We start from the raw sequence: 13,219 nt of genomic DNA, 5'->3' as shown, positions 1-13,219 counted from the left end.
GGCGGGGCCGTTGTGCAATTGACATTGAGCAAAAAAAAAACTTATCAAAGAGTACTGTTCGTAAATGTTAACATATAGCTATATCGGGTTCATATTGTGAACATTGAAGATCTTTGGTGTCCAGGAGGTGTTTAATTTGGGCTCGACCGATCTGTCCGATAATATCACTCAATACTTCCATAATGTCAATGGCAAAAGGGTTTATAATTATATAATGGTAGAATATTCATATAGGTCTATATGTAAAATGATTAGGTTATGCCTATTTATTGATTAAGCATTTTTTACATCAACAATTATATATACTTTTTCCAAAGATTGTCACTAAACATTAAGCTTGCAAGTAAAACTTTCAAATGTTGGTCATTCAAGTTGCAGTAACACAAAAATATGAGGAATAGCCTATGCAATGCCTGAATTTTATAGGGCTATATAAATTATAATAGCCACTGCCACTGTAAAACAACAACAGTGGGAGAAACAAATGTGTAAACACCATAGACTGTAAAATTAGGGTTAGGGTAGGGGGTTAGGTTAATATATACAGTCATTTGTAAAATTAGGGTTAGGGTAGGGGGTTAGGTTAATATATACAGTCATTGGTAAACACTTCATTTGTTTCGGTGTAATAAGACTCCACACCACTCGGGGGCAATAACCTCTAGCTAATATCCCTCGTAAACACTGGGTGTATTTGCCCTAATGGAAACCTGTCAGGCAGAACTCAATCTGAGAATGAGTATCTCTCCAGCATGTTCCAGCAATCACATTTATTTTTAGATAGTTATATTTTAAGTAAGGCTAGGAATAGTTAATATTAGAGCTATAGTATGGGTTTGGGTATGGGCCATACAATATGTGGACAAACACTGTATGGCAGTCGAATTTAATTAGAAGGTGGTATTTAGTAAACCTGACAGGCAGTACTCAGGGATAATATGGTTCCTGCTCACAGGCACCAGCATAGACTGTGTACCATGAACTACTGCAACTACTATTTATAGTCGTAGTTCAATTATCTTTATTGTGACTATTATTGCCACTGTTCATCACACCCCCAACTGACACCGTCAGACACCGCCTACCAAGAGCCTGGGTCTGTCCCAGGTTTCTTCCTGAGAGGGAGGTTTTCTTCGCCACTGTTGCACTGAATGCTTGCTCTTGGGGGAATTACTAGAATTGTTGGGTCCCTGTAAATTATAGTGTAACATCTCCAAATTATAGTGTAAATTATACCTACTCTATTTGTAAAGTGTCTTGAGAGAACTCTTGTTATGATGTATTAAAGTTGATAAAGATGAGACTTTATTGATCTGGTGGTGAAATTCACAAGCTACCTGCCAAGTCAAACTAAATTAATACAAAAGTAGTGTAAAGCATTACAATTCAGAGACTGTAATATAACTAATTACTCTGAAATGACAATAACTAGTAATCTATAATGAATTACATTTTGGAAGTAACTTGCCCAACACTCCTAGTTACTATCAATGAAAATATGAATACATTTTATACAACAAGACACTTTGTGATTGTGTTCATTTTGTGAAAACAAAATATATTTATTGATTGCCTCCCTTCCTCTGGAAACTGCCTCCTGATTGCGGCCACAACACAAGCTGGTATCGCCTTCCTGATCTCCCTGCCCAGAAACCCATATGTCTATCGGACCACCTGCCTGTAGGCTGTGTATGGGAATTGCCTAGAGAATGATAGGGGTGCAATGTTGATATTGAGTGATAGACTTATTTTATGTAACATTTTCAGTTATTTTATTCCATAAAGGTATGTATGCACATCAGAGTTGAAAAATCTGCTAATCCCTCAGCATCAATAATGCACATTAGATTAGATTATATTATACTTTATTGTCATTGTGCAGAGTACAAGTACAAAGACAACAAAATGCAGTTTGTGTCCAACCAGAAGTGTAACAAAATCAAATATGTATAAGTAAGTAAGTAATGAACAACATGTATAGATATGTGCAATGTAGTAGGAGTAACATATTAGTAAGAATATAGATATATATGCAGGGTATTAACAGAATATATTATAAGAAAAACGGAATAAATATGGATATTCAGTATGAACCATATAGACAGATATGTGCAGTGTGGTAACAGTACCATTGTGCAGAAACGGTAACGTAAGAATAAGTGTACTGTATGTGCAAGAGGAATAGTATAAAGAGCAGTAGAATATGGCAATATATAAGTAGTTACAGTATGTACATTATTTTGATACAGTTTGTTATTTGTGTAGAAAACTGACGACTATAATAGAAGTGTATAATATAATAGTGTTATAAATTACTCTCATCTAAACATACTGTGGTCTGATGGCTTGGAGAGGGCCATGCTCCTGCCTGAAGTTGAGGTATGCTACCTGCAGCGAGAACGGGTTGAGGCAGCAGGCATCAAAGCCGGGATGGAGCGGCAGGCAGGTAATGTCCGTGGCCGGGACTAAACCCTCAACTAGTGCCCAGTAGGCATCCACCTCTCGACAACACAGGCTGTCCACCGCTGACGCCATAGCCTCACAATGTCCGCACAAGCACCTAGCCAACAAAACGATTCTGTGCTAGTGCTAACCTGCTTCTCTTAATACATCCATGGCTTGGATGGACTCCACAGCTGTCTGAGCGTTAAAATCTTAGGTTGTAGAATATCACAAGACAAAACGTTGCTGGCTTAAATTAAGACAATCTACATGTATGTTTAATCTAAAACAAGGTCGAAAGTATGTTTGCTAAAGCAGATTTATTGTATAACACCAATGTACTAGCCTAGATGAACCAGAGTTAGCCACCATACTACACAGTAACTCACCAAGTCACTTGCCCTATTCGCCACTGGTTCGCAACTCTACTTCTCTTTTCTGCCCATTGTTCCTCCCCCTGATCCCCAGACCCTAATCTCCCCCTGACCTCTGTCTCTCCTAGGAGGCTCATAATTATAGGCCTGTGGGCCATCATAGGCATGCTCGCCAACGTTGGAGAGCTCGGTTTCTTCATCCATGTCCATTGTAATTTGAGCATGAACTTGACCAGACGCCCTCGCGTTACGTCACTTCCGGTCAGTGATAGATAGATGCGGAAGTTATTTTATTACAATTTTATCTCAAAATATCGTTTATGGCGGTTATATATTCCTCCAGTTTTGAAAATGTAGTTGTTTATCATTAATATACACTATGCTGTATAGGGGTGTCCAACCTGCACATTGCTCTTTAACAGTCTATGGGCACCAGCAGGATCAGAATAGAAATACACCTGCTATAACCTAGAACTCAAACCTGCAGGTGCGCATTTAAACACCGGCTTGTCAAGGCTAACTACACATCATGCGGTGTGAGTTATGTATTTTTATTCGCATTATAGTCAGCAATCCCTTTATGGCTAGTCTACAAAATGATGTGCCGCAATTTGAACTGACACGAAATAGTTGGCAGTAACACACAAATTGTAGGCTGTTGTAATAAATCCGCCGCTGTGTCCGTGTCTTATTTTTGATAACTTAATAATTGCTTGATTTGGTGAAATTAGATTGTTTTGATAGAAGTCGGAGACTGTTTTGGACTTTGGGGGAACTTCTCTTCTGTCAAATCTAGTTCTGTGTGCGGTTGCCCCGTTGCCATGGTGAAGAATCCTGGAACAAGTGTTGATACCTTTAGCGTCATCAGTCTGCGTGAACACAATCCTCAACTGATAAACAAGACGATATATTATAAAGGTAAACACTTTTTCTTGATTACTTTATGTAACGGTCCGTAGTAATGCAACGTAACCGGTCAGAGTTGTTTGGTCGACGTAAACAATTGCAAATACTTTCGGGTTGAAAGAGCCCTTGTTGATTAACGCTAACTAGCTAACTTTACAAAATACTATCGTTAGCCAGCTAGCTAATTAAGTTAACAATATTTATAGCTAGACGGCGTTAGGTAACAACGGTAGCAAGGATTTTCATAGCATCTCAAGAACGACTGATTGATTTATCCATTCATTCATTCATTCATTATAGCTGACCTTACTGACTGATCAAAACATAAACTACACTTCTGCGTGGCCTTATTCATTCATTCATTCGGTGTGATTTAAACCCTCAAGGATATATTTTGTTAGAAAAGTGCAGTTATTTTCTATCTTGCTTGTCATTAAGTACTAACACTTACCAATCATCATCTTAAGTTATTGTGAAAAATGTATGTTTATGTTTGACTTTGATTATATTTCTCAGCTGATGCTTTTACCTTTTTACCGTTTTCTTCTTCTTCTTTTGCACAATTTACAGCTTCAGATGTGTGAGGGACCTTCATCAATATCTGGGCCAATCCCCCCAGACCCTTCTCTGTTTCCTCAGTACTACACACGACCTGCTTCGGGTTAGATGCAGCCACGGGGCTCTTATATAAAAAAAACTTAAAAGTTTGTGTTATTTTCCAGTAATTTTGGGAAAACTCAATATAATCATAATAATAAGATGGATTTCTCCTTTTGACAACATCAACACAACTTGATTTGTTAGAACTGTTGTGGATTCTTTGGAGTTAATCTCTTGACATCCACGAGTGCCCCAAATCTATCACATGTGGGAAACTGCTATTTTAGACATCTTGTTTTCATGTGTTTGAACTCATTAGTTTAATGACAAAACATTAGTTTTAAGTAACTTCTTTTTTTCTCCAGCACGTGGCCGTTTAGAGGGAAACTATGATGGAGCTATGGCCCTGCTCTCAGGGCCACTCGCTCCAGATCCTGTGTTGTACCCTGGCTGCTACAGTGCTCGTACCCCACCACATCGTCCCCGTATCAGTCCTAATGCCACCCATATTCTGGAACGAGGACAGAGAGGGGTAGTGGGAGAACTACTCAAACTAGAAGGTGTCTCTATCACCCCTGTTCCCAAACAGAGTAAGTGCAATACATTTTTCAGGTTTGTAAATTTATGCTATACAAAAAAGAGCGGGTCTTTTTTCTTTTGAAGGATAGTACCAGTGTATCTTCTTATTTCTTGTTTTCCATTTTTTAATTGTCATAGCAACTAAGAGAAAAAAATTAAAAATGTAATTGAGACAACGTTTGCAATTCTTGATTCTCAGAACCGCGGGTGCATGACTTTGGTAAAGAGAATGTGCGTCGGCTCAGGGAGATCCAGAGACGCTGCAAAGAGCATGAGGCTGAGAGAGCACAGTCTCGTCCGGTTCCAGTCAAAGCTCTTTGGACCTCCTCCAAATATCAGAACGTCCCATCCAGGGTGATGGTCCAGCTACAGGTAAGGAGCATGTCTGCAAAAGATGGAAATCCTTGAGTTATAATGATTTCCTCTGGTTCACATTTTTAATCCAGTCTCTTTAATGCAGGTTTCTAGTCCAACTACTAAACCACAGTGTCAAACATTTCTGAAGGCCCACTCTGCTGCCCCACCAAGACCACGCTCCAAAACCTCTCCTGTAGCTTTGCAACGCCCGGCTTCCTGCAACTCCATAAAGGACCAGAACTTGCAAGTGAGAATTGCCAATAAAGGTTTATTTATTTATACACACATGATTAGACAATAAGAGGTATAGTATATTGATTATATATATTGGCAACTCTTGTAATTTGCTCCAAAAGTAGTTATCAAACAAATAACATGAATATGCATTTTGCTCACTTTGATGTGAATCTGCATTATTTCCTTTTTTGTTTTAATTCCATACATTGTTGTATGTGGATACAGTTACAGGTGGAAGGCCAGACAATAGACTTCATAAAACATAATGCCCGGTCTGCAGGAAAAACTGTGATGCGTCGGTCCCAGTCACTGACAAACCTTAGAGATAAGCCTATCCAGAGTGCAGTCAAGGGACAGGTGCCTCAGTAGTGAGTATTCTTATGCCATATCTTACATCCTTACCTTATAATCAAATTTCATTATCTACTCAAAATTTATATAAATATTCTTTATGGAAAATTCATGGTTTGTTCAATAGCTTTCATGTAATATGACCCAGTCACTCAATACCAGATATTATTACTACACTGGACACACAGGACACACCTCTTCATATGGGATTTTAGTGCTTCTCTGAAATCAGAAAATCAAGAAGAGGTTTATTGCCAAGAAGTTTCACACATACAAGGAATTTGCCTTGGTGTTTGGTGCATAACAATAAACATAGTAAAGGAAATAAAAGTACTGTAAACGGTCAAGAAGCTCAACCAACAATAACCAGAAATTGAAGGAAAAAAAAGTTATTTACACGATATGTCTATTTATATATATATTTTTATGGAAATTTCATGATTTCTTTTCAATAGCTTTCATGTACTATGACCCAGTGACTCAAAATCATTAATCGATAATATTACTACACAGAACAAACACAGGACACACCTCTTCATATCAGATTTTAGTGATTCTTCTATTTTATATTAAAGTCACATGACTCTTGACACAATTATAATGCTGTTGCTGTCATTTCTATTCCCCCTCTCATTGACACATAAATGTACACTCAGTCTTGAGGAAAGGAAGGAGCAGTGGCATAAAGAGGAGGAGGAGAGGAGGAGGAATGCACCTGATCCTACAGCCCCAGCTGGTCACACCCTGATGCCTGAGAGTGAGAGACAGGAGACACTGAAGTCCCTCAAAGAGAGTATGTCTCTGTTGCTGTTTATATCTGCCCTTATACTAATGATGGCAATATTACATTAAGGTACTACATGTATAGTGAGTATTTGCTTCTCTAATTTTGTTTTTTGTTTCCTCAGCCCATCGCTCACTGGTGACTGAGCTGCTGTCTCTCCCTCTCAAAGCTGACAATCTGAGTGTTCGTTCACGTCGGGCTCATCTTGATTGTAGGCTTTCTGAAATTGAGGAGGCCATTAAAATATTCTCCAGGGACAAAGTTTATGTAAAAATAGATTCCTAACACATGAGGAGGATGAGGAGAAGAGGGAAGGAAGAGGAGGAGATGTTCTTGTAAATTCACTGCTTTATCGAGATTCATTTTCATTTTGTAGTTGCATAATGTAACAAAACACGGAACCTTGTACAATAGATGATCATTTTATTGTGAGGAAAGTATTTTCCTTTTATTAAATTTCAAATTATATATTATAAACTGAGTGATTATTACATAAGATCAACCATTGAGGTTACTTATTATCAGTTTAAAAAAAAGCAATATACATGCTACTAAATAATATGCCGTTTTCTCTTGAAAAAAAAAATAAACGATGTGTTTTGTCTTTGTATAAAATTGTCTGTTTTGTAATAATGATTACATTTGTTAAGTCATTGTATGTCTAAGACTTAAACATTGGTTTAAATTCTTGGGTATCAAACCGTACAATAACAGTGTTTACAAAGTCGGTATGTTCCACAGTGCTGAAGAAGTCGTTCTACGACGTTGCTACTACTTGACGAAAGCTGTCTTCACGACTCTGGCCGTGCGTTCATGGACATCGGAAAAAATGTTTTTCCGAGTGAAAACGTCACCATTCACGTAACGTCCTGTGGGAATCAGAGGTGGGAAACTCGGGATGGATTTTGATAACCGAGTTCCCCGGTTGGTGACGCGTTGTTGACAACTGACGTTTGATGGAGGCGACCTTGGTTCACTGAACATATTTCAATGATAATAAACTGTTTATTGTGGACACATGCCTCTGCCAAGAAACATACATAGACATAATATGTTTAAAAGTATTCATAAATAGGCCTATGTATAAAAAAACAACACATTAACCGTTTCTTTTCCCGTTCGTTGTCCTGCAGATAACACAAACAAACACCTGGCGATGTGCTGTCTGGATGCTGGCATAAGAAAACAGCAGAGAATCTTCTGTTATTGTGGCCTCCATGTTTTCACACACTTGATGCTCTAGGCTACCGTTGGTAAAGTTGTTATGCCAAACGCCAATATAACAGAAGAAGAAGAACACGCATCCCGACCATTGACATATGATCCCGACCATGTGAACGCTGCCAGTCGGAAAAACAACGTAACCAGGGTGGCGGTGCCTGTTATTCCGAGGTGGCATGAACGCAGCATGCGGGTATGTATGACGTGTGGCGCACGCCCCACCCCCTCTACGTCCTTCGGTCATTGTTCAGCTTGAGCTAGCTAATGTGCTAGTTAGAGGCTAGCCTAACCTACAAATAGGTTTAACTTTTCATGCATACATACATACAAGGCCGTTTAAGTTTAAAACGGACATTTAAGAACTTGCCAAATCAACAATGAGCAAGAGGAAAGCGCCACAGGAATCCCTAAATGAGGGAATAACAGACTTTCTTGTCGGTACGCGAATAAGCTTAGCTAGCTAACAATAGCTAGCGTGACACCTGGGTTCTGTGTTTAAGTAAAAACAACCAAATAACTTTGCATAACGTTAAGTAGTATATATTTGTAAACAAATATGCTTAATTATGTTATTTCTGTCTTGCGTTTGTTATCTGGTTTGCTTGCAGCTGAGAGTTTCTCTGCGCTGATAATCACTGTGTTGTCATTTAAATGCCTTCAGCCGAGCTGGCAGTTATTAGAATAGTGGCTATAAACTTCAGGAGTATGAGGTAAATATAAAGCCATTACTTCTGTTTCCAGAGCTGGCCAATTACGAGAAAAACGTCAACAGGGCAATACACAAGTACAATGCTTACAGGTAAGCTCTCAAGCCTCAGCAGTGAGGTGTGCTTTTATTATTGTCTGTTTCCACCTCTGTATATTATGTATTACTTCTCGTTATGCATATATAATTACTTCCGATTGCATTCTGTTTACATTCAGTTTAATTTATTTTCAATACGGTCTACACAAATTATATTACTTCATTTATAGAAGATTGTGCTTTTACTTATATTATTTTCTTTTTGTAGTTATTTATTGAACATTGTTGGAAGGTGCCTGAGCTAGGCCTAAGATTTTCATTGGCAACGAATATTGTGTAATTGTACACATGACATGAAAAGAACCTTGCTTTGTTAAAGATGAAGAGGGTTTCATTATTGTTCATACAATAACAAATGTAACACTGTTGAAACAATACATCAATCTCTGATGCTTAGAAAGCATAAACTCAATTGCCATTTTAAAACTATGAAGACCAACAATCACTTTATATTGAAACTGTTTTAGAGAGGTGTTGATCAATTGGCTGTAAATCACTATACTGTTAGGCTGTCTCAAATAATATATACTACAGCCTCCGAAATTACCATACTGTTAAAATAAAACCTCTTCACAATAGTTTCAACAAAAACTGAAAATGATAACCTTCATGGAGGTAGAGTTTCTGCATTGTTTAGACGTTTTAGCTAAGACTACTAAATAAACTGTCCACTGAGTGTATAATACATTTGATGCCGTATTGGGAGGAGAATTGAATAGTAAATGTGGTAAAACTTAAAGTGTAAAATGTAAATTTAACAAAACGCTTCTGTTGAGGCATTTAACAGGAGCTTTCTATCACCACATCATGTTTGCTACTTTATGTCTTTAAGATCTAATTTTGCTTTATATATCTTTTACAAATCATTGTGCTTATCCCCTGTCCAGGAAAGCAGCATCTACCATCTCCAAGTACCCTAACAAAATCAAAAATGGCGAAGAGGCCAAGAAACTGGTATGTGCACTGGTTTTGGTGTTAAGGTATTCAGTTGTTGACCTTGTAAAAAATAAAACTCATTAGTGAATTTTTTGACACACAATAAATATGTAAAAACTTGATCTGGTGACACTGATCTAAATTCATAATGATATTTTGTGTAGCAACTACCAACTGAGATGCAGTGTCCAGTCTTGCAATAAACCCTACCCTTTTTGAAGGGTATAAGGGTCAGTAGTTGTAGTAGAAGATAGATGGTGCTGATGTACTGGTCAGTATTGTTCAGTATGTTTTTCAAACATTGCTTTATTAAGAAATTCTCTTATGTTTTAATACATGTCTGAAAGTAAGTTGGTTTAACCAATGATCAGGATCATCATAGATGAAGAATTGGCTTGATTTCTCAAAACGATCTTAATCCATAGTCCCCCTTTGAAATTACAGCCATACCAGAGTTTGGCATGTCCACAGTTTTTATGGATGTTTTTTCTTGGTCATTTTTCTTTTTATCAATTTCAATTGCTCAGATTCACTACGTCTTAGAATCATCTCTTCATATCTGTCTCTCTATTAAACTTGACCAGGACAGCTGACTTGATTTGCTTTACTGGCAGTTAATTTCAGTGTAATGGTGCCTGAAAACTGGAAAAAAAACTGGATCATTATTTGTCTTCCCTACCACTGATGTGCTCATCCTGCTGTGGTTGTGTGTTATGTGATGCCCTCTGCTGTAGCCTTTGTTTGTTAACCGTACTACTCTGCCCATCTTACATAACTGCTGCAGATTGCACTATTCAGCACCCTCATGTTTGTTCTCACATTTTAACAGGATGGTGTTGGAGCTAAAATAGCTGAAAAGATTGATGAGTTCCTGCAAACTGGCAAACTACGGAAACTGGAAAAGGTGGGTGTTGTGGCGTGGTAATACATGATCTATGTTGCACTGTAGCAGTATGTGTTTAAAAATAGCTCAATTTCAATGTATTACACAGACTGATGTCCTACTTTCATATTTTCCTCTAGATCCGTAACGATGACACCAGCTCATCCATCAATTTCCTTACCAGAGTCACTGGAATTGGGTATGTCGTTAAACATACCAACGTAAAAACCTGTTTTATATGGACATTCACAATGACATGCATGATGACGACTCAAAATGCACCGTGTAAACATTTCAGTTCATTTTTAGTGGCCACTCCAGAGGGATGGGTTAAGTTTTATCTATTATAAAAGTAATTGTGTGCACAAACCCACCTTCTGGCAGGTGCAGGACAAATGAAAAATACTAAAGTGAAAAAAATGTAATGTCCGCAACACTGCTTTAAGCTCCCATATTTAATACAAAGGCAACGCTTCTTCCTGCTGGGTTTTCTTTGCCTGAAGAAGCAGGGTCAAAACGTTTATCTTAAGCTTAACCTTTATCTATTCATGTAATTTTACTGTATGCACTTCATGTAACAAACTGCATCTCTTGGGTCTTGACTTCAGCCCTGCTGCCGCCAGGAAGTTTTTTGAAGAAGGGGTGAAGACGTTAGAAGGTTTGTTTAGTTTGTTTATTAAATTGGTCAAACATGTTTGTTTAATCTTATTATTGGTCTGTGTGACTTTTTTTGATTTGCTTTTATTTTCACATACAGTGTATTGTATGATTAATACATGTGCACAATGTAGATTTAGCTTTGGTATGATATAAGAGGAGTAATGTTCTTTGCTGTTTAATTTTTAGATTTAAAAAAGATTGAGCACAAGCTAAACCATCATCAACAGATTGGTCTCAAGTAAGCTGATTTTTTTTTTTTTTTTTTTTTACAAATGTGTAATTCAGTAGTACCAAAATAAACCTTGGTTTAAATATTTTTAAAGTCTTTCTCTATTGACACGTGTTGCATTTCATGGATTATTCTGCCACCTTCAGGTACTTTGAGGAATTTGAGAAAAGGATTCCACGTGCTGAAATGGAACAGATGGAGGTGATGAAGCATTTACGTTTTTTGTTGTCTTCAAATTAGTTTTGTTGAGTGTTCTCACACTGTGTGTTTTGTTTAGACTCTTATTCTTGGAGAGTTGAAGGAGATCGATACAGAATATATTGGGACAATCTGTGGAAGCTACAGGAGAGGTAAAACTTTCCCTTACAGTTGATGTTCAGTTAATGATAGGAGTTTAAACTCTAGCAATCATGATATTGATTCACATGTTCATAATTTCCAGGTGCAGCATCGAGTGGTGATATTGATATTTTGCTGACCCACCCAGACTACACCTCTCAGACTCAGAAGCAGGTAAGAATCTTCTGTACTGCGGCTCACGTATCATGTTGTAAATGGATACTACATTAATAATGCAATTAATCGCAGTTTGGCTTGTTTTTTCTTTTTACAATTTATTTTGTTCTATTTATCTTCTTATCCAGCCCAAGCTCCTCCATGCCGTCGTCGAGCATTTGGAGTCTGTTGGGTTTGTGACCGACACCCTGTCTAAAGGAGACACCAAGTTCATGGTGAGGCTTGTGCTTATTTTCTCTCTTGTGCTCAGCTGTATGTGGTTGATGTTGTGATTGATAATGCAGTTAGTACAATAAGTACACCCAACCCATGAAGCGCATGACTGTGGTCATTATGTGCTGGATCTTGTTTTCTAGGGAGTCTGCCAGCTGCAACCGAGTGATGAAGATGAGGAAGAATACCTTCACAGGCGTATTGATATTAGGTGCCATACTTTATATTGCTCAAATCTATGATCTTCCACTTAAAACGTTGTCTCCACAATACAATTGGATATACCACAAAAACTGTAAAGAGGCAACCTTTTGTTTTTATTTGTTAATTCTTCTAATCAACCGTCTGTTCCTGCTCTCTAACTGCCCTTTCTCCGTTTACCCAAGGTTAATTCCCAAGGACCAGTACTACTGTGGAGTTCTCTATTTCACTGGAAGTGATATCTTCAATAAAAACATGAGAACTCATGCTCTGGAGAAGGGCTTCACACTCAATGAGTACACCATTCGGCCAGTTGGGGTCACTGGTGAGTCTCAGTTGAATGTGACCTATGACCTTGCTCAACTCTGTTCCAGCCCTGTGTGTCTTCTGGCATCAGTCATTAACCAATGATTCATGCTTTAAGTTTGTAATATCAGCTATTTTTCTTTGTGGATCTGTTGTAGGTGTGGCAGGCGAGCCTCTGTTGGTGGATAGTGAGAGAGACATCTTTGAATACATTCACTACAAATACAGAGAGCCAAAGGAGCGCAGCGAGTGAAGTAAAGGACAGCTTACAGTTACATCTGTAGTTGAAGCTACAGCTTTCCTGAAAACAAGAAGCATGTGTACCAATTTGCGTATAGTATTCTATTCAACAATGTTATTGAAAAGAACTGTGAAAGTCATTTTAATTTTTGTTCTTGTCTTAAATTGAAACCATCCCCTTTTAATGACATTTAACCTAAAATGTCATGCTCTGCACAACATTATTTTGTTTGTATCTTCGGTTTAATTCTCCATGGTGTATCTTTGTGGAGGCCTTTGGGCTCCATATTTAAGCAAGTTTTTAAATCATGTTTTTAAAAACTTGACTAATTTATTCTAAGAGGTACTCAAAAAACTATCTTCTGTTACAGTTGTTTGT

General features: G+C 37.8%; 2 protein-coding genes across 2 annotated transcripts; both read left to right on the top strand.

Moving 5' to 3' along the window:
- The first annotated feature begins 3,650 nt into the window (after positions 1-3,650).
- Positions 3,651-7,317, top strand: enkd1 (enkurin domain containing 1). The gene is made up of 8 exons (XM_028578824.1): positions 3,651-3,734; positions 4,293-4,383; positions 4,688-4,912; positions 5,101-5,273; positions 5,362-5,505; positions 5,721-5,863; positions 6,503-6,639; positions 6,755-7,317. Exons 2-8 carry the CDS (start codon positions 4,299-4,301, stop codon positions 6,913-6,915), a joined length of 1,068 nt encoding a protein of 355 aa, XP_028434625.1. The 5' UTR covers positions 3,651-3,734; positions 4,293-4,298; the 3' UTR covers positions 6,916-7,317.
- Positions 7,318-8,063: 746 nt separating this feature from the next.
- polb (polymerase (DNA directed), beta) lies at positions 8,064-12,980 on the top strand. The gene is made up of 14 exons (XM_028578179.1): positions 8,064-8,289; positions 8,593-8,650; positions 9,544-9,610; positions 10,422-10,496; positions 10,616-10,674; positions 11,084-11,133; positions 11,322-11,373; positions 11,511-11,565; positions 11,642-11,714; positions 11,807-11,877; positions 12,009-12,095; positions 12,237-12,304; positions 12,480-12,619; positions 12,759-12,980. The coding sequence occupies exons 1-14, from the start codon at positions 8,229-8,231 to the stop codon at positions 12,851-12,853; spliced, it is 1,011 nt and encodes a 336-aa protein (XP_028433980.1). The 5' UTR covers positions 8,064-8,228; the 3' UTR covers positions 12,854-12,980.
- Positions 12,981-13,219: the final 239 nt, after the last annotated feature.

This window comes from Perca flavescens, chromosome 5, assembly GCF_004354835.1.
Source record: "Perca flavescens isolate YP-PL-M2 chromosome 5, PFLA_1.0, whole genome shotgun sequence".
NCBI lineage: Eukaryota > Metazoa > Chordata > Actinopteri > Perciformes > Percidae > Perca > Perca flavescens.
The sequence above is the reverse complement of the archived record's forward strand: the minus strand, read 5'-3'. Positions and strand labels throughout refer to the sequence as shown.